At 50.9% G+C, this 20,772-nt stretch overlaps 1 protein-coding gene across 1 annotated transcript in view; it reads left to right on the top strand.

The window, feature by feature from the left end:
• Positions 1-17,057, top strand: part of dhx16 (DEAH (Asp-Glu-Ala-His) box polypeptide 16) — a 37,809-nt gene extending 20,752 nt beyond the window's left edge. Inside the window, exons 17-21 of the mRNA XM_079240118.1 lie at positions 2,061-2,128; positions 3,462-3,624; positions 3,850-4,011; positions 16,391-16,564; positions 16,683-17,057. Of these exons, the coding sequence (XP_079096244.1) occupies positions 2,061-2,128; positions 3,462-3,624; positions 3,850-4,011; positions 16,391-16,564; positions 16,683-16,811 (696 nt within the window). The 3' untranslated portion in view covers positions 16,812-17,057. The remainder of the gene's footprint in view (positions 1-2,060; positions 2,129-3,461; positions 3,625-3,849; positions 4,012-16,390; positions 16,565-16,682) is intronic.
• The last annotated feature ends 3,715 nt before the right edge of the window (positions 17,058-20,772 follow it).

Genomic DNA, 20,772 nt, shown 5'->3' on the forward strand with positions numbered 1-20,772 from the left:
GTGTGCTGCAAGCTGCGCGGAACCCGGCAGTGTGCTGCAAGCTGCGCGGAACCCGGCAGTGTGCTGCAAGCGGCGCGGAACCCCGGCATTGTGCTGCGAGCCGCGCGGAACCCCGGCAATGTGCTGCAAGGGGAGCTGGGAAACCCCGGCAGTGTGCTGCAAGGGGAGCTGGGAAACCCCGGCAGTGTGCTGCAAGGGGAGCTGGGAAACCCCGGCAGTGTGCTGCAAGCGGCGTGGAACCCCGGCATTGTGCTACCAGCGGCGCGGAACCCCGGCAGTGTGCTGCAAGCGGCGCGGAACCCCGGCAGTGTGCTGCAAGCGGCGCTAAACCCCGGCAGTGTGCTGCAAGCGGCGCGGAACCCCGGCAGTGTGCTGCAAGCGGCGCTAAACCCCGGCAGTGTGCTGCAAGCGGCGCGGAACCCCGGCAGTGTGCTGCAAGCGGCGCGGAACCCCGGCAGTGTGCTACCAGCGGCGTGGAACCCCGGCAGTGTGCTACCAGCGGCGTGGAACCCCGGCATTGTGCTGCAAGGGGAGCTGGGAAACCTGCGTTTCATATACGAGTAAAATTTGGTTTCATGGCAAAGAGAAACTTTCCTGAACTGCAGCCTAACTTTCTGCAGTTCAGGAAAGTTTCTCTTTGCCATGAAACCAAATTTTACTCGTATAGCAGCAGAAGCAGCGCAGAGTGCTTTACATGTGTTTAAAAACGGCAGAAAAATGCAAATACACACACAGACACACACACCCACTCTCGTGTTGCAGAACACAACTCTTCTGTTTCCTTCACTGAAAGTAAATACCGAAATAAATGAACATCTGGTTGATCTGGAGGAAACCGCATCCTGGGATCTGTTCACACCAGCGTCCAGCCCTCCGCCCCCTCAGCCAGAAGGCTGCCCAGTCGAAAGCCATCTCCATGGCAACGACTGAGTAGGCATGACCCCCAGCGCGGAGGTCCGCCATGACAAAAACACCAGAATTAACTGAACTATGACCAATAAAGAACAGCTTAGGATCAAAAAGATCAAAGTAAACATAAGAATTCCTCAAAATAAAGACAAACATAAAAACTTTGTGTGTTGGAATAAAATATCTGAATACATATTTTTATATTTTTTCTTTTACTTATTTAAAATGTCTAATTACATGTTTAAGTAATGAGGCAATAAAATACAGTAAAAATAAATCGGTGAATAAAGATGAATATAATAATAATAATGATAACAATAATAATAACAATAAAATAATAATTATAATAAATAATCCTGACAGACTAAAAACCAGATGAGATCATCTAAAAGCTAAACTAAAAAGATTCTTTATAACAACATCAACAGCCTCTGCAGCCCTGAGGTTCTCCGACAGGACGCTCCACATAGGGGGAACGTAGTGATGAAAACAGGCCTCACCATAAGGTTTGGTTCTCACCAGTAAAAGGCCAGTTGGTACCAGTGGACCTCGGGGTTCACCTGGGTTCACATCTTACAGATAAATCAGAAGACCCAAGACCGTGTAGACATTTACAAATGACTAAAAAAAGGTTAAAATCAGTCCTGAAACACACAGGAAGCCAATGCAGCCGTTTTAAACCCGTCTTGTCGTCCTCGTCAGAACCGCTGACTCTCTGGGAAGACCAGCAAGCAGGGCCGTACTGGGAATGTGCTGTACTGGGAATGGGGGCATCAGCACCTCCATGCTTGCAGGAGACAGATACGCGAGCTCTGCCGATGTTTTTAGATGATAAAATCCTGTTTTTGGGACATTTTTAATGTATGAAAAGCTGTGAGATCAGCTGCTGTTCACGGCGGAGAGAAAAGCATCTTTCCAGCGTGTGCGTGCTGCTCCCGACACGCCTGAAGCCCGCCGTGCCGCTTTCTGCCGTCCAGCTCAGACTTCCTCCATCAGAAGAGCAGAGTAAACACTTGAAAGTCTGGTCAAAAAGATCACAGTTCTGCTGGTAGGATTGCAGTTTACAACATCTCTGCTCCGGGTTTAGCCGGACAGCAATGTGTGTTTATGGACATCTTACTGACTGACCTTTGACCTGTCTGTCTGCTCAGCTGGGTCGCAGGATGGCAGAGTTGCCGGTGGATCCCATGCTCAGCAAGATGATCCTGGCCTCCGAACAGTGAGTCTCCGCTCTGCTTTTCTTTCTACATGACGAGGTCTTTGGCTTGTTGTGTGAATGAAGAAGAAGAAGCCGGGAGTGTAAATAAAAGATGGTAGAAGCAGCTGTTTGAGCTTCTTCATCATTTCTGTCCTCATGCTTCACTGAATGTTGTAACCATAAGAATGAAGAATCTCTTCCGGACAGTGACTCTCCCGCAGGTCACAGGGATAAATAAGCTGTTATGTAACTGCTAGATTCCTTCTCCTCCTCCGTCTCGCTGCTTTTCTTTCTAGAAGGATCCTAAAATGACTTCAGACCCAGAATCTACTCCGTCCTTCTTTTAAAAATCTCCTTATATGATGCCGTGCATAATAATCACCTTTGTCTGTATGGCATGAACTTCCAGAGGTGCAGCGAGAGGGGGGGGCTGGGGGGCCCTGAAATAGACACTTTTTTCTGTAATTTATGCATTCAGCATGATTAGAAAAAGCAGACGGAAGAGTTTATTTGCGTCGTTTTTTCCATTTAACGTGGATTTTATTTTCATTTCTGGTGAAAGGGCTTGCATAGAAACCGATCTAAAGAAAAAGTAATTATTCCAACATTCCCAGTTATTCTGATCTGTCCAGGAAGCATCTAAAACAGGGGGGGGCCCCGAGTCTGGTCCTGGAGATCCCCCATCCTGCAGCGTTTAGATCCAACCCTTGTCCAACACACCTGAATCAAACCGCTGAATTCCCTCCTCTGCACGTCATCCGGCTCTGCCGACACCTGGCGACGAGACTTTCGTTTCATTCACGTGTTGGACAAATGTTGCATCTACATACAGACTGCAGGATGGTGGATCTCCAGGACCGGACTTGGACCCACCCCCTGCTCCACAACGTGATTTAAATGAGAAAATGATGAATTACCTTCGCTAAGGAAGTTATGTTTCACCTACCGTTTATCTGTTTGTGTTGAAGATAACTCAAAAGGTTATGGACAGGTTTTAGTGAAATTTTCAGGACTTGTTAGAAATGTGAAAAGGAAGAACTGGTGCTGATTTTGGTGCTGATCCGGGTCACCGTTTGGATCAAGGAACTTTTTAAAGGATTCTTTAACATTATGCTTGGCGAGTTCTTTTCTAGTTTCATATTTAATTATTAGGAAATCATCGTTATTATTATTATTTTTTAACAATAATAATAATGATGTTTAATGATAACTGATAACACTTTGATTTTTACGACATTTGGCGCCGGTGGCTGCGGCATTTCAGCTGGACGAGTCGAGCCTGAAATGCCGCAGCTGCAGAACAGATTCGTGCTTTTTGCTGTGTCTTCATCCTGACTTAAGGCCACGTTTGCAGGTACAAATGTTCAGAGGAAGTGTTGACGATAGCAGCCATGCTGTCGGTGAACAACTCCATCTTCTACCGGCCCAAAGACAAGGTGGTGCACGCCGACAACGCCAGGATGAACTTTGTGGTTCCGGGAGGAGACCACCTGGTGCTGCTGAACGTCTACACACAGGTAGTAAACCCCGCCGGGTCGTATTCGTCCTTCTGATGAGTTGGGTGGATATTCATGACTTATTCCCCCACATTTCCCTTTTGGGATCAAATGTCTCGAAGTTACTTTTTATATCGACGAAACCTGTAATGTTGGCCTGGTCATTGGGTTGGGTCATGGGGTTGGTGTGGAATGCGAGTGTTTATCTGATGGGTGGGGCGTCGGGTGGTGTCTGTTTCCCCTCAGTGGGTGGAAAGCGGCCATTCCACACAGTGGTGCTACGAGAACTTCATCCAGTTCCGTTCCATGAGGAGAGCGCGGGATGTCCGGGACCAGCTGGAGGGTCTGATGGATCGCATTGAGGTGGAGGTGGTCAGTTGTCAGGGAGACAACATGCCCATTCGCAAGGTCAGTCCACCGTTTTATTTTATTTTATTTTGTTATTCATTTATTATATTTAGTTTTTATTTGTTTTGTTTTATTTTATTTATTTTTTTAATATATTTATTTTATGTAGGGTTTTTTTTTTAATTTGTTTTGTTGCATTGTTTAAATATTTATCTACTCATTAAAGATTTATTAGTCTAGTCTGGACCTAGTCTGGACCCAGTCTGGACCTATTCTGGACCTACTTTGGACCCAGTCTGGATCTAGTCTGGATCCAGTCTGGACCTATTCTGGACCTACTTTGGACCCAGTCTGGATCTAGTCTGGATCCAGTCTGGACCTATTCTGGACCTACTTCGGACCCAGTCTGGATCTAGTCTGGACCCAGTCTGGACCTATTCTGGACCTACTTTGGATCCAGTCTGGATCTGGTCTGGACGTAGCCTGGACCTATTCTGGAACTAGTCTGGACCTAGTCTGGACTATTCTGGACCCAGTCTGGATCTAGTCTGGACCTACTTTGGACCAGTCTGAACGTAGCCTGGACCTAGTCTGGACTATTCTGGATCTAGTATGGACCCAGTCTGGACTAGTCTGGACCCAGACTGGACTAGTCTGGTCTAGTCTGGAATCAGTCTGGACTAGTCTGGACCAAGTCTGGACTAGCCTGGACCTAGTTTGGACCTAATCTGGAACCAGTCTGAACCAGTCTGGACTAGCCTGGACCTAGTTTGGACCTAGTCTTGAACCAGTCTGGACTAGCCTAGACCTAGTTTGGACGTAGTCTGGAACCAGTCTGGACTAGTCTGGACCCAGTCTGGACTAGTCTGGACCCAGTCTGGACTAGTCTGGACCTAGTCTGGACTATTCTGGATCTAGTATGGACCCAGTCTGGACTAGTCTGGACCCAGACTGGACTAGTCTGGACCCAGACTGGACTAGTCTGGAATCAGTCTGGACTAGTCTGGACCAAGTCTGGACTAGCCTGGACCTAGTTTGGACCTAATCTGGAACCAGTCTGAACCAGTCTGGACTAGCCTGGACCTAGTTTGGACCTAGTCTTGAACCAGTCTGGACTAGCCTAGACCTAGTTTGGACGTAGTCTGGAACCAGTCTGGACTAGTCTGGACCCAGTCTGGACTACTCTGGACCCAGTGTGGACTAGACTGGACCTAGTTTGGACCTAATCTGGACTAGTCTGGAACCAGTCTGGACCCAGTCTGGACTAGCCTGGACTAGTCTGGACTAGCCTGGACCCAGTCTGGACTAGTCCGGAACCAGTCTGGACTAACCTGGACCCAGTCTGGACTAGTCTGGACCCAGTGTGGACGAGTCTGGACCCAGTGTGGCCTAGTCTGGACCCAGTGTGGCCGAGTCTGGACCCAGTCTGGACTAGCAGGGAACCAGTCTGGACTAGCCTGAACCCAGTCTGGATTAGTTTGGACCTAGTCTGGTCCCAGTCTGGACCTAGACTGGAGCAAGTCTGGACTAGTTTAGAGCTTGTCTGGACTGGCCTGGACCCAGTCTGGACTAGTCTGGACCCAGTCTGGACTAGCCTGGACCCAGTCTGGACTAGCCTGGACCTAGTCTGGAACCAGTCTGGACTAGTCTGGACCCAATCTGGACTAGCCTGGATCTCGTTTGGACCTAGTCTGGACCCAGTCTGGACTAGTCTGGACCCAGTCTGGACTAGCCTGGACCTAGTCTGGAACCAGTCTGTACTAGTCTGGACCCAGTGTGGACGAGTCTGGACCCAATCTGGACCCAATCTGGACCCAGTCTGGACCCAGTCTGGACCTAGTCTGGAACCAGTCTGGACTAGCCTGGACCTAGTTTGGACCTAGTTTGGAACCAGTCTGGACTAGTCTGGACCTAGTTTGACCTAGTCTGGACCCAGTCTGGACTAGCCTGGACCTAGTCTGGAACCAGTCTGGACTAGTCTGGACCCAATCTGGACTAGCCTGGATCTCGTTTGGACCTAGTCTGGACCCAGTCTGGACTAGTCTGGACCCAGTCTGGACTAGCCTGGACCTAGTCTGGAACCAGTCTGTACTAGTCTGGACCCAGTGTGGACGAGTCTGGACCCAATCTGGACCCAATCTGGACCCAGTCTGGACCCAGTCTGGACCTAGTCTGGAACCAGTCTGGACTAGCCTGGACCTAGTTTGGACCTAGTTTGGAACCAGTCTGGACTAGTCTGGACCTAGTTTGACCTAGTCTGGACCCAGTCTGGACTAGCCTGGACCTAGTTTGGATGTAGTCTGGACCCAGTCCGGACTAGTCTGGACCCTATCCGGACTAGTCTGGACCCAGTCTGGACTAGTCTGGACCTAGTCTGGACTAGTCTGGTCTAGTCTGGAACCAGTCTGGACTAGCCTGGACCCAGTGTGGACTAGTCTGGACCTAGTCTGGACTAGTCTGGACCTAGTCTGGACTAGCCTGGACCTAGTCTGGACTAGTCTGGACCCAGACTGGACTAGTCTGGAACCAGTCTGGACTAGCCTGGACCCAGTCTGGACGAGTCTGGACTAGTCTGGACCCAGTCTGGACTAGTCTGGACCCAGTGTGGACCAGTCTGGACCCTGCCTGGACCAGTCTGGACCCAGTGTGGACTAGTCTGGAACCAGTCTGGACTAGCCTGGACCCAGTGTGGACTAGTCTGGACCTAGTCTGGACTAGTCTGGAACCAGTCTGGACTAGCCTGGACCTAGTCTGGAACCAGTCTGGACTAGCCTGGACCCAGTCTGGACGAGTCTGGACTAGTCTGGACCCAGTCTGGACTAGTCTGGACCCAGTGTGGACCAGTCTGGACCCTGTCTGGACTAGTCTGGACCCAGTGTGGACTAGTCTGGAACCAGTCTGGACTAGCCTGGACCCAGTGTGGACTAGTCTGGACCTAGTCTGGACTAGTCTGGACTAGCCTGGACCCAGTCTGGACGAGTCTGGACTAGTCTGGACCCAGTCTGGACTAGCCTGGACCCAGTCTGGACTAGTGTGGACCTAGTCTGGAACCAGTCTGGACTAGCCTGGACCCAGTCTGGACGAGTCTGGACTAGTCTGGACCCAGTCTGGACTAGTCTGGACCCAGTGTGGACCAGTCTGGACCCTGTCTGGACTAGTCTGGACCCAGTGTGGACTAGTCTGGAACCAGTCTGGACTAGTCTGGACCCAGTGTGGACTAGTCTGGACCCAGTGTGGACTAGTCTGGACCCAGTGTGGACCAGTCTGGGGTCTTGGTTGTCTCTCCGCTGCCCCGGAACATTCTGGACTTCTGGCGTCTGAATCGGTGAAAGTTGCTTCGCTGGGTTCGTTCCGCGTCTTCTGGCAGCAGTTTTACCTTCCTCCCGTTTTGTCGGCTGCTGACGTCCGCCGGTCTCTGGGAGCAGCGTTGGAAAGAGCAGGATCAGGACCGGAACCAGACCAGTTTTGGGTCAAAGGGGGATGTCGAAGGTGATGACGTCAGGTGATGTGGAGCAGGTCGAGTCGCCGCAGGTAGTTTGGCTTCATGACGCTGCTGGACGGAGACTTTTCCTGAAACGTGTCTGTCTCACGTAACGGGGAACGAAGAATGTCCTGCTCCGCTGCAGCTGCGCAGATAAAATCTGCCTCACAAAAGTTTCGCCTTCTGAAGCAGAGTTTCTTGTTTTCTCCTGGCAGACCCGACGGAAACGATCGTTTTTTAGCCAAACAAGCTTCTCTTAAACCGTCTCATGATCCACATAAAGTTTCCACTTTCTGACGTTCCTTCGAAGAACTTAACGCTGCAATTATTTCATTTTTTAATATGTCGGCCCAAAGAAAACACTGTCAGTATTTAATTTTATTACATTTTAATTTAATTTTTATTTAAATTTTTAAATTTTGTTTTATGAAATTTTTTGTTTAGGTTTATGTTAATATTTTGTTTTTATTTAAATTTGTGTTTTGTATTTAATATTGTTTTAATTTGCTTTCTGCTTTTTAAATGGAACATCTGGAATATTTATTCCAGTTATGTTTCTTTTAATTCTATTTGGCATGTATTTTTTCTTACTTTTGTTTAATTTTATTTAACTTTTACTGTAAATTTGATCATTAACACGTCTATCTATGCATTAAATATTTAATGTAGTTTTAAATAATTATTTCAATTTTATTTTATATTGCGTTTTTCTTTTATTTCTCATTTTCAAGTTCTTTTTTTCCTTTTTTTTAATTTTTTATTATAAATTTCAGTCTCATTTGGCTGGACAGAGATGGTTCAGATTATTTTCTGGGAACTGAATATAAATAATTATTTAAATTTGTTTTGTATTTTCCTACTTTTTTTTTTTCTAATTTCCCAAAAAACAAATTTTATTAGTATTATTAATTCCAGTCTCATTTGGCTGGACACAGATGGTTCAGATTATTTTCTGGAAATTGAATATAAATAATTTTTTTAAATTAATGTTTTTATTTTCTTACGTTTTTGTTTTTTTTTCTAATTTCCAACATTTATTATTATTATTATTTTTATTATTATTATTATTATTATTATTATTATTAATTCCAGTCTCATTTGGCTGGACACAGATGGTCCAGATTATTTTCTGGGAACTGAATCATTGTCATTTCTGCTGTAATTTGGCCTCCAGAGGTTGAATGTTCACCGTTTCAGACTCGGCAGAGGGCAGGACTGAAACCAGCTTCCTGTAAAAACCTCCTTTTCTCTGAATCGGTTTCCTCTGTAAGCGGCAGCTGAGTGGTGACATTTGAGACGCCACAGAAGGCTTTCATCAGTACGGCGAACACTTAAACTGATTTAACAGGAACTAAATAAAATGTGAAAAGAAAGCTGGAAATCATTAACCATCAGTGGATCTGGATGTGGAGGAGCTTGAGATAAGCTGAGGGCGTTGTTTTTTCAAACCTCCATCATCTCAAGCCGACTTTGCATCTGTCAACATCCTCTAGCCAAACAAACAAAAACCAGCTTTTCTCGTGTCCTGGATGTTCCTTCCTTTAAGTCTCACTTACGTACGAACATAAACAAAACTGGCTGTAAAAAGGGAGAAATTCAGCGGTGAGTCATGGGTCAGATGGTTGTAATTCGAGGTCAGAGCTGTTTTTAAACTTTGCTTTTAGAAACACGCCCTTATTCATCTGGTTTACGTAAACAGGTGTGAATGTTTCAGGTGTTTGTTTGCTAATTCAGGATAAATCCTACCTTCAGCACTCCAGCCTCTCACAGTCAGTTCCACACGTTTATCCGCAGAATAACAAGACTTCTTCAGCTTTTCATCCTTCGCATCATCACGTTTTCACAGCATGGTTAACACAACTCTCTCCCACTCCACCTCATCACCATGAGAATCTCCCGTTCCACCTCATCACCATGAGAATCTCCCGTTCCACCTCATCACCATGAGAATCTCCCGTTCCACCTCATCACCATGAGAATCTCCCGTTCCACCACATCACGATGAGAATCTCCCGTTCCACCTCATCATGATGAGAATCTCCTGTTCCACCACATCACGATGAGAATCTCCCGTTCCACCTCATCACCATGAGAATCTCCCGTTCCACCTCATCACCATGAGAATCTCCCGTTCCACCTCATCATGATGAGAATCTCCTATTCCACCACATCACGATGAGAATCTCCCGTTCCACCTCATCACCATGAGAATCTCCCGTTCCACCTCATCACCATGAGAATCTCCCGTTCCACCTCATCACCATGAGAATCTCCCGTTCCACCTCATCATGATGAGAATCTCCCGTTCCACCTCATCATGATGAGAATCTCCTGTTCCACCTCATCACCATGAGAATCTCCCGTTCCACCTCATCATGATGAGAATCTCCTGTTCCACCACATCACGATGAGAATCTCCCGTTCCACCTCATCACCATGAGAATCTCCCGTTCCACCTCATCACCATGAGAATCTCCCGTTCCACCTCATCACCATGAGAATCTCCCGTTCCACCTCATCATGATGAGAATCTCCCGTTCCACCTCATCATGATGAGAATCTCCTGTTCCACCTCATCACCATGAGAATCTCCCATTCCACCTCATCATGATGAGAATCTCCCGTTCCACCTCATCATGATGAGAATCTCCCGTTCCACCTCATCATGATGAGAATCTCGTTCCACCTCATCATGAGAATCTCCCGTTCCACCTCATCATGAGAATCTCCCATTCCACCACATCATGAGAATCTCCCGTTCCACCACATCATGAGAATCTCCCGTTCCACCTCATCATGATGAGAATCTCCCGTTCCACCTCATCATGAGAATCTCCCGTTCCACCACATCATGAGAAACTCCCGTTCCACCACATCATGAGAATCTCCCGTTCCACCTCATCATGAGAATCTCCCGTTCCACCACATCATGAGAATCTCCCGTTCCACCTCATCACCATGAGAATCTCCGTCCCACCTCATCATGAGAATCTCCCGTTCCACCTCATCATGAGAATCTCCCGTTCCACCACATCATGAGAATCTCCCGTTCCACCTCATCGCCATGAGAATCTCCGTCCCACCTCATCATGAGAATCTCCCGTTCCACCTCATCACCATGAGAATCTCCCGTTCCACCACATCATGAGAATCTCCCGTTCCACCACATCATGAGAATCTCCCGTTCCACCTCATCACCATGAGAATCTCCCGTTCCACCTCATCGCCATGAGAATCTCCCATTCCACCTCATCATGAGAATCTCCCGTTCCACCTCATCACTATGAGAATCTCCCGTTCCACCTCATCACTATGAGAATCTCCCGTTCCACCTCATCGCCATGAGAATCTCCCATTCCACCTCATCACCATGAGAATCTCCCGTTCCACCTCATCACTATGAGAATCTCCCGTTCCACCACATCACGATGAGAATCTCCCGTTCCACCTCATCATGATGAGAATCTCCTGTTCCACCACATCACGATGAGAATCTCCCGTTCCACCTCATCACCATGAGAATCTCCCGTTCCACCTCATCACCATGAGAATCTCCCGTTCCACCTCATCACCATGAGAATCTCCCGTTCCACCTCATCGCCATGAGAATCTCCCGTTCCACCTCATCATGAGAATCTCCCGTTCCACCTCATCACCATGAGAATCTCCCGTTCCACCTCATCATGAGAATCTCCCGTTCCATCTCATCATGATGAGAATCTCCCGTTCCACCTCATCATGATGAGAATCTCCTGTTCCACCACATCACGATGAGAATCTCCCGTTCCACCTCATCACCATGAGAATCTCCCGTTCCACCTCATCACCATGAGAATCTCCCGTTCCACCTCATCACCATGAGAATCTCCCGTTCCACCTCATCATGATGAGAATCTCCCGTTCCACCTCATCATGATGAGAATCTCCTGTTCCACCTCATCACCATGAGAATCTCCCGTTCCACCTCATCATGATGAGAATCTCCTGTTCCACCACATCACCATGAGAATCTCCCGTTCCACCTCATCACCATGAGAATCTCCCGTTCCACCTCATCACCATGAGAATCTCCCGTTCCACCTCATCACCATGAGAATCTCCCGTTCCACCTCATCATGATGAGAATCTCCCGTTCCACCTCATCATGATGAGAATCTCCTGTTCCACCTCATCACCATGAGAATCTCCCATTCCACCTCATCATGATGAGAATCTCCCGTTCCACCTCATCATGATGAGAATCTCCCGTTCCACCTCATCATGATGAGAATCTCCCGTTCCACCTCATCATGAGAATCTCCCGTTCCACCTCATCATGAGAATCTCCCATTCCACCACATCATGAGAATCTCCCGTTCCACCACATCATGAGAATCTCCCGTTCCACCTCATCATGATGAGAATCTCCCGTTCCACCTCATCATGAGAATCTCCCGTTCCACCACATCATGAGAAACTCCCGTTCCACCACATCATGAGAATCTCCCGTTCCACCTCATCATGAGAATCTCCCGTTCCACCACATCATGAGAATCTCCCGTTCCACCTCATCACCATGAGAATCTCCGTCCCACCTCATCATGAGAATCTCCCGTTCCACCTCATCATGAGAATCTCCCGTTCCACCACATCATGAGAATCTCCCGTTCCACCTCATCGCCATGAGAATCTCCGTCCCACCTCATCATGAGAATCTCCCGTTCCACCTCATCACCATGAGAATCTCCCGTTCCACCACATCATGAGAATCTCCCGTTCCACCACATCATGAGAATCTCCCGTTCCACCTCATCACCATGAGAATCTCCCGTTCCACCTCATCGCCATGAGAATCTCCCATTCCACCTCATCATGAGAATCTCCCGTTCCACCTCATCACTATGAGAATCTCCCGTTCCACCTCATCACTATGAGAATCTCCCGTTCCACCTCATCGCCATGAGAATCTCCCATTCCACCTCATCACCATGAGAATCTCCCGTTCCACCTCATCACTATGAGAATCTCCCGTTCCACCACATCACGATGAGAATCTCCCGTTCCACCTCATCATGATGAGAATCTCCTGTTCCACCACATCACGATGAGAATCTCCCGTTCCACCTCATCACCATGAGAATCTCCCGTTCCACCTCATCACCATGAGAATCTCCCGTTCCACCTCATCACCATGAGAATCTCCCGTTCCACCTCATCGCCATGAGAATCTCCCGTTCCACCTCATCGCCATGAGAATCTCCCGTTCCACCTCATCACCATGAGAATCTCCCGTTCCACCTCATCATGAGAATCTCCCGTTCCATCTCATCATGATGAGAATCTCCCGTTCCACCTCATCATGATGAGAATCTCCTGTTCCACCACATCACGATGAGAATCTCCCGTTCCACCTCATCACCATGAGAATCTCCCGTTCCACCTCATCACCATGAGAATCTCCCGTTCCACCTCATCACCATGAGAATCTCCCGTTCCACCTCATCATGATGAGAATCTCCCGTTCCACCTCATCATGATGAGAATCTCCTGTTCCACCTCATCACCATGAGAATCTCCCGTTCCACCTCATCATGATGAGAATCTCCTGTTCCACCACATCACGATGAGAATCTCCCGTTCCACCTCATCACCATGAGAATCTCCCGTTCCACCTCATCACCATGAGAATCTCCCGTTCCACCTCATCACCATGAGAATCTCCCGTTCCACCTCATCATGATGAGAATCTCCCGTTCCACCTCATCATGATGAGAATCTCCTGTTCCACCTCATCACCATGAGAATCTCCCATTCCACCTCATCATGATGAGAATCTCCCGTTCCACCTCATCATGATGAGAATCTCCCGTTCCACCTCATCATGAGAATCTCCCGTTCCACCTCATCATGAGAATCTCCCGTTCCACCTCATCATGAGAATCTCCCATTCCACCACATCATGAGAATCTCCCGTTCCACCACATCATGAGAATCTCCCGTTCCACCTCATCATGATGAGAATCTCCCGTTCCACCTCATCATGAGAATCTCCCGTTCCACCACATCATGAGAAACTCCCGTTCCACCACATCATGAGAATCTCCCGTTCCACCTCATCATGAGAATCTCCCGTTCCACCACATCATGAGAATCTCCCGTTCCACCTCATCACCATGAGAATCTCCGTCCCACCTCATCATGAGAATCTCCCGTTCCACCTCATCATGAGAATCTCCCGTTCCACCACATCATGAGAATCTCCCGTTCCACCTCATCGCCATGAGAATCTCCGTCCCACCTCATCATGAGAATCTCCCGTTCCACCTCATCACCATGAGAATCTCCCGTTCCACCACATCATGAGAATCTCCCGTTCCACCACATCATGAGAATCTCCCGTTCCACCTCATCACCATGAGAATCTCCCGTTCCACCTCATCGCCATGAGAATCTCCCATTCCACCTCATCATGAGAATCTCCCGTTCCACCTCATCACTATGAGAATCTCCCGTTCCACCTCATCACTATGAGAATCTCCCGTTCCACCTCATCGCCATGAGAATCTCCCATTCCACCTCATCACCATGAGAATCTCCCGTTCCACCTCATCACTATGAGAATCTCCCGTTCCACCACATCACGATGAGAATCTCCCGTTCCACCTCATCATGATGAGAATCTCCTGTTCCACCACATCACGATGAGAATCTCCCGTTCCACCTCATCACCATGAGAATCTCCCGTTCCACCTCATCACCATGAGAATCTCCCGTTCCACCTCATCACCATGAGAATCTCCCGTTCCACCTCATCGCCATGAGAATCTCCCGTTCCACCTCATCATGAGAATCTCCCGTTCCACCTCATCACCATGAGAATCTCCCGTTCCACCTCATCATGAGAATCTCCCGTTCCATCTCATCATGATGAGAATCTCCCGTTCCACCTCATCGCCATGAGAATCTCCCGTTCCACCTCATCATGAGAATCTCCCGTTCCACCTCATCACCATGAGAATCTCCCGTTCCACCTCATCACCATGAGAATCTCCCGTTCCACCTCATCATGAGAATCTCCCGTTCCACCACATCATGAGAATCTCCCGTTCCACCACATCATGAGAATCTCCCGTTCCACCTCATCATGAGAATCTCCCGTTCCACCTCATCATGAGAATCTCCCACTCCACCTCATCATGAGAATCTCCCGTTCCATCTCATCATGATGAGAATCTCCCGTTCCACCTCATCATGAGAATCTCCCGTTCCATCTCATCATGATGAGAATCTCCCGTTCCACCTCATCGCCATGAGAATCTCCCGTTCCACCTCATCACCATGAGAATCTCCCGTTCCACCTCACCATGAGAATCTCCCGTTCCACCTCATCATGAGAATCTCCCGTTCCACCACATCATGAGAATCTCCCGTTCCACCTCATCACCATGAGAATCTCCCGTTCCACCTCATCGCCATGAGAATCTCCCGTTCCACCTCATCATGATGAGAATCTCCCGTTCCACCTCATCACCATGAGAATCTCCCGTTCCACCTCATCCCCATGAGAATCTCCCGTTCCACCTCATCACCATGAGAATCTCCCGTTCCACCTCATCATGATGAGAATCTCCCGTTCCACCTCATCACCATGAGAATCTCCCGTTCCACCTCATCACCATGAGAATCTCCCGTTCCACCTCATCATGATGAGAATCTCCCGTTCCACCTCATCACCATGAGAATCTCCCGTTCCACCTCATCACCATGAGAATCTCCCGTTCCACCACATCATGAGAATCTCCCGTTCCACCACATCATGAGAATCTCCCGTTCCACCTCATCACCATGAGAATCTCCCGTTCCACCTCATCACCATGAGAATCTCCCGTTCCACCTCATCACCATGAGAATCTCCCATTCCACCACATCATGATGAGAATCTCCCGTTCCACCTCATCATGATGAGAATCTCCCGTTCCACCTCATCACCATGAGAATCTCCCGTTCCACCTCATCACCATGAGAATCTCTCGTTCCACCTCATCACCATGAGAATCTCCCGTTCCACCTCATCATGATGAGAATCTCCCGTTCCACCTCATCACCATGAGAATCTCCCGTTCCACCTCATCACCATGAGAATCTCCCGTTCCACCACATCATGAGAATCTCCCGTTCCACCACATCATGAGAATCTCCCGTTCCACCTCATCACCATGAGAATCTCCCGTTCCACCTCATCACCATGAGAATCTCCCGTTCCACCTCATCACCATGAGAATCTCCCATTCCACCACATCACCATGAGAATCTCCCGTTCCACCTCATCACCATGAGAATCTCCCATTCCACCACATCATGATGAGAATCTCCCGTTCCACCTCATCACCATGAGAATCTCCCGTTCCACCTCATCACAATGAGAATCTCCCGTTCCACCTCATCACCATGAGAATCTCCCGTTCCACCTCATCACCATGAGAATCTCCCGTTCCACCACATCATGAGAATCTCCCGTTCCACCTCATCACCATGAGAATCTCCCGTTCCACCTCATCACCATGAGAATCTCCCGTTCCACCTCATCACCATGAGAATCTCCTGTTCCACCACATCATGAGAATCTCCCGTTCCACCTCATCACCATGAGAATCTCCCGTTCCACCTCATCACCATGAGAATCTCCCGTTCCACCTCATCACCATGAGAATCTCCCGTTCCACCTCATCACCATGAGAATCTCCCGTTCCACCTCATCAGGATGAGAGTCTCGCGTTTTTATTTCTTCGGGAGAATTCTCCGTCTTTTCTTCGTGTTCAGGATGAGACTTCAGCGTGTTTTGTTGATTCATCCCCGTTTTCCATTTCATTTCTGTACAAACCTGCAGAACCTTCAGACCCAAACTGCTGCAGAACCTCAGTCTGCATCTCCAAACCTGACACTGATCCGCTTCCTACATGCGTCTCCTTTTCCCGCCAGGCGGTGACTGCAGGATACTTCTACCACACGGCACGACTCAGCAAAGGCGGCTACAAGACGGTGAAGCACCAGCAGACGGTCTACGTCCACCCTAACAGCTCTCTGTTCGAGGAGCAGCCTCGCTGGCTCATCTACCACGAGCTGGTCTTCACCACCAAGGAGTTCATGAGGCAGGTGGGTGAGACGCCATGTTCCCAGATCCGTCCCGTAGAGAAGACGTGAAAGTAGCGCAGCCCGGTGAGGATGCAAACGTTTTCCTGCATCATATCTAACTTTCTGGCGGTTTCCTCAGGTGATCGAGATCGAGAGTGGCTGGCTGCTGGAGGTGGCGCCGCACTACTACAAGAGCAAAGAGCTGGAGGACAGCAGCAGCAAGAAGATGCCCCGAAAGCAGGGCAAGAGCAAGGAGGAGCTGGGCTGAGGCGCCGCGTCGCTGCGGCCATTTGCTGCTCTGTATCGGTAAAAAAGCTAGGAAACTGTCGCCGGAGGAGCCGTTGTTTAATCTTCCCCGCGGCGGTTCTCCTGGACCGGCCTTCTGCCAGTCTTACTGGTCTAATGACAAACCAGTTGCAGCAGACACTGTTTCCTGACTGTTGGTGCCTTTTAAACCCGACTGTCGACATGCAGGAAGGGACTTCCTGAAGCTGCCGGCAGCAGACGTCCACCACGCCGGGGCGACCGACGGCGTTCACGGCTTGTGTAGTAATAAAGTTTTACAATCAGTCTGTGGAGCTGCTTTTCTTCCAGTCTGTCCGTTGTCCACGTTTTCCCGTGTCGCTCCGGTTTCTGTGTTCCATCAGAGATGAACCGCCACCTTGACCCGCCCACTGGCTCATCAGCCAATCACACGGCCGATCCGTCATCACCGTGAATGATCCGTTAGACCTGAAGAGTTCGTCGTGACTGAAGACTGGAAACGTCTCTGGAGGCTCAGGAGGAGCGTCCACGTCTCTTCTGGACGCTCCTTCATGTCCACCCTGCTGGCCAAAACCAGCCGAGTCATGTCTGACCTCCGACTTCAGACCTTCGTCCTCAGACCTCCGTCCTCACACCTCCGACTTCAGACCTCCGTCCTCACACCTCCGTCCTCAGACCTCCGTCCTCACACCTCCGTCCTCACACCTCCGACTTCAGACCTCCGTCCTCAGACCTCCGTCCTCAGACCTCTGTCCTCAGACCTCCGTCCTCACACCTCCGACTTCAGACCTCCGTCCTCACACCTCCGTCCTCACACCTCCATCCTCACACCTCCGACTTCAGACCTCCGTCCTCACACCTCCGTCCTCAGACCTCCGTCCTCACACCTCCGTCCTCACACCTCCGACCTCAGACCTCCGTCCTCACACCTCCATCCTCACACCTCCGACTTCAGACCTCCGTCCTCACACCTCCGTCCTCACACCTCCGTCCTCAGACCTCCGTCCTCACACCTCCGTCCTCACACCTCCGACTTCAGACCTCCGTCCTCACACCTCCGACTTCAGACCTCCGTCCTCACACCTCCGACTTCACACCTCCGTCCTCACACCTCCGACTTCAGACCTTCGTCCTCAGACCTCCGACCTCAGACCTCCGTCCTCAGACCTCCGACCTCAGACCTCCGTCCTCACACCTCCGTCCTCACACCTCCGTCCTCACACCTCCGACTTCAGACCTCCGTCCTCACACCTCCGACTTCAGACCTCCATCCTCACACCTCCGACTTCAGACCTCTGTCCTCACACCTCCGACTTCAGACCTCCGTCCTCACACCTCCGTCCTCAGACCTCCGTCCTCACACCTCCGTCCTCAGACCTTCGTCCTCACACCTCCGACTTCAGACCTCCGTCCTCACACCTCCGTCCTCACACCTCCGACTTCAGACCTTCGTCCTCAGACCTCCGTCCTCACACCTCCGACTTCAGACCTTCGTCCTCACACCTCCGTCCTCACACCTCCGACCTCAGACCTCCGTCCTCACACCTCCGACTTCAGACCTCCGTCCTCACACCTCCGTCCTCACACCTCCGACCTCAGACCTCCGTCCTCACACCTCCGACTTCAGACCTTCGTCCTCACACCTCCGACCTCAGACCTCCGTCCTCACACCTCCGACTTCAGACCTTCGTCCTCACACCTCCGTCCTCACACCTCCGACTTCAGACCTTCGTCCTCACACCTCCGTCCTCACACCTCCGACTTCAGACCTCCGTCCTCACACCTCCGACCTCAGACCTCCGTCCTCACACCTCCGTCCTCACACCTCCGACCTCAGACCTCCGTCCTCACACCTCCGTCCTCACACCTCCGACTTCAGACCTCCGTCCTCACACCTCCGTCCTCACACCTCCGACCTCAGACCTCCGTCCTCACACCTCCGACTTCAGACCTCCGTCCTCACACCTCCGTCCTCACACCTCCGACTTCAGACCTCCGTCCTCACACCTCCGTCCTCACACCTCCGTCCTCACACCTCCGACTTCAGACCTCCGTCCTCACACCTCCGTCCTCACACCTCCATCCTCACACCTCCGACCTCAGACCTCCGTCCTCACACCTCCGTCCTCACACCTCCGACTTCAGACCTCCGTCCTCACACGTCCGTCCTCACACCTCCGACTTCAGACCTCCGTCCTCACACCTCCGTCCTCACACCTCCGACTTCAGACCTCCGTCCTCACACCTCCGACTTCAGACCTCCGTCCTCACACCTCCATCCTCACACCTCCGACTTCAGACCTCCGTCCTCACACCTCCGACCTCACACCTCCATCCTCACACCTCCGACTTCAGACCTCCGTCCTCACACCTCCATCCTCACACCTCCGACTTCAGACCTCCGTCCTCACACCTCCGACTTCAGACCTCCGTCCTCACACCTCCATCCTCACACCTCCGACTTCAGACCTCCGTCCTCACACCTCCGACCTCAGACCTCCGTCCTCACACCTCCGTCCTCACACCTCCGACTTCAGACCTCCGACCTCAGACCTCCGTCCTCACACCTCCGACTTCAGACCTCCGTCCTCACACCTCCGACTTCAGACCTCCGTCCTCACACCTCCGTCCTCACACCTCCGACTTCAGACCTCCGTCCTCACACCTCCGACCTCAGACCTCCGTCCTCACACCTCCGTCCTCACACCTCCGACTTCAGACCTCCGACCTCAGACCTCCGTCCTCACACCTCCGACTTCAGACCTCCGACCTCAGACCTCCGTCCTCACACCTCCGACTTCAGACCTCCGTCCTCACACCTCCGACCTCAGACCTTCGTCCTCACACCTCCGACTTCAGACCTCCGTCCTCACACCTCCGACTTCAGACCTCCGTCCTCACACCTCCGACCTCAGACCTCCGTCCTCAGACCTCCGACCTCAGACCTCCGTCCTCACACCTCCGACTTCAGACCTCTGTCCTCACACCTCCGACTTCAGACCTCCGTCCTCACACCTCCGTCCTCACACCTCCGACCTCAGACCTCTGTCCTCACACCTCCGACTTCAGACCTCCGTCCTCACACCTCCGTCCTCACACCTCCGACCTCAGACCTCTGTCCTCACACCTCCGACTTCAGACCTCTGTCCTCACACCTCCGACTTCAGACCTCCGTCCTCACACCTCCGTCCTCACACCTCCGACCTCAGACCTCCGTCCTCACACCTCCGACCTCAGACCTTCGTCCTCACACCTCCGACTTCAGACCTCCGTCCTCACACCTCCGACTTCAGACCTCCGACCTCAGACCTCCGTCCTCACACCTCCGACCTCAGACCTCCGTCCTCAGACCTCCGTCCTCACACCTCCGACTTCAGACCTCTGTCCTCACACCTCCGACTTCAGACCTCCGTCCTCACACCTCCGTCCTCAGACCTCCGACTTCAGACCTCCGTCCTCACACCTCCGACTTCAGACCTCCGTCCTCACACCTCCGTCCTCACACCTCCGACCTCAGACCTCCGTCCTCACACCTCCGACTTCAGACCTCTGTCCTCACACCTCCGACTTCAGACCTCCGTCCTCACACCTCCGTCCTCACACCTCCGACTTCAGACCTCTGTCCTCACACCTCCGACTTCAGACCTCTGTCCTCACACCTCCGACTTCAGACCTCCGTCCTCACACCTCCGACCTCAGACCTCCGTCCTCACACCTCCGTCCTCACACCTCCGACCTCAGACCTCCGTCCTCACACCTCCGACTTCAGACCTCCGTCCTCACACCTCCGTCCTCACACCTCCGACCTCAGACCTTCGTCCTCACACCTCCGTCCTCACACCTCCGACTTCAGACCTCCGTCCTCACACCTCCGACCTCAGACCTCCGTCCTCACACCTCCGACTTCAGACCTCCGTCCTCAGACCTCTGTCCTCAGACCTCCGTCCTCACACCTCCGACTTCAG

This window comes from Telmatherina bonti (genome assembly GCF_933228915.1).
Source record: "Telmatherina bonti genome assembly, chromosome: 5".
Classification (NCBI taxonomy): Eukaryota; Metazoa; Chordata; class Actinopteri; order Atheriniformes; family Telmatherinidae; genus Telmatherina; species Telmatherina bonti.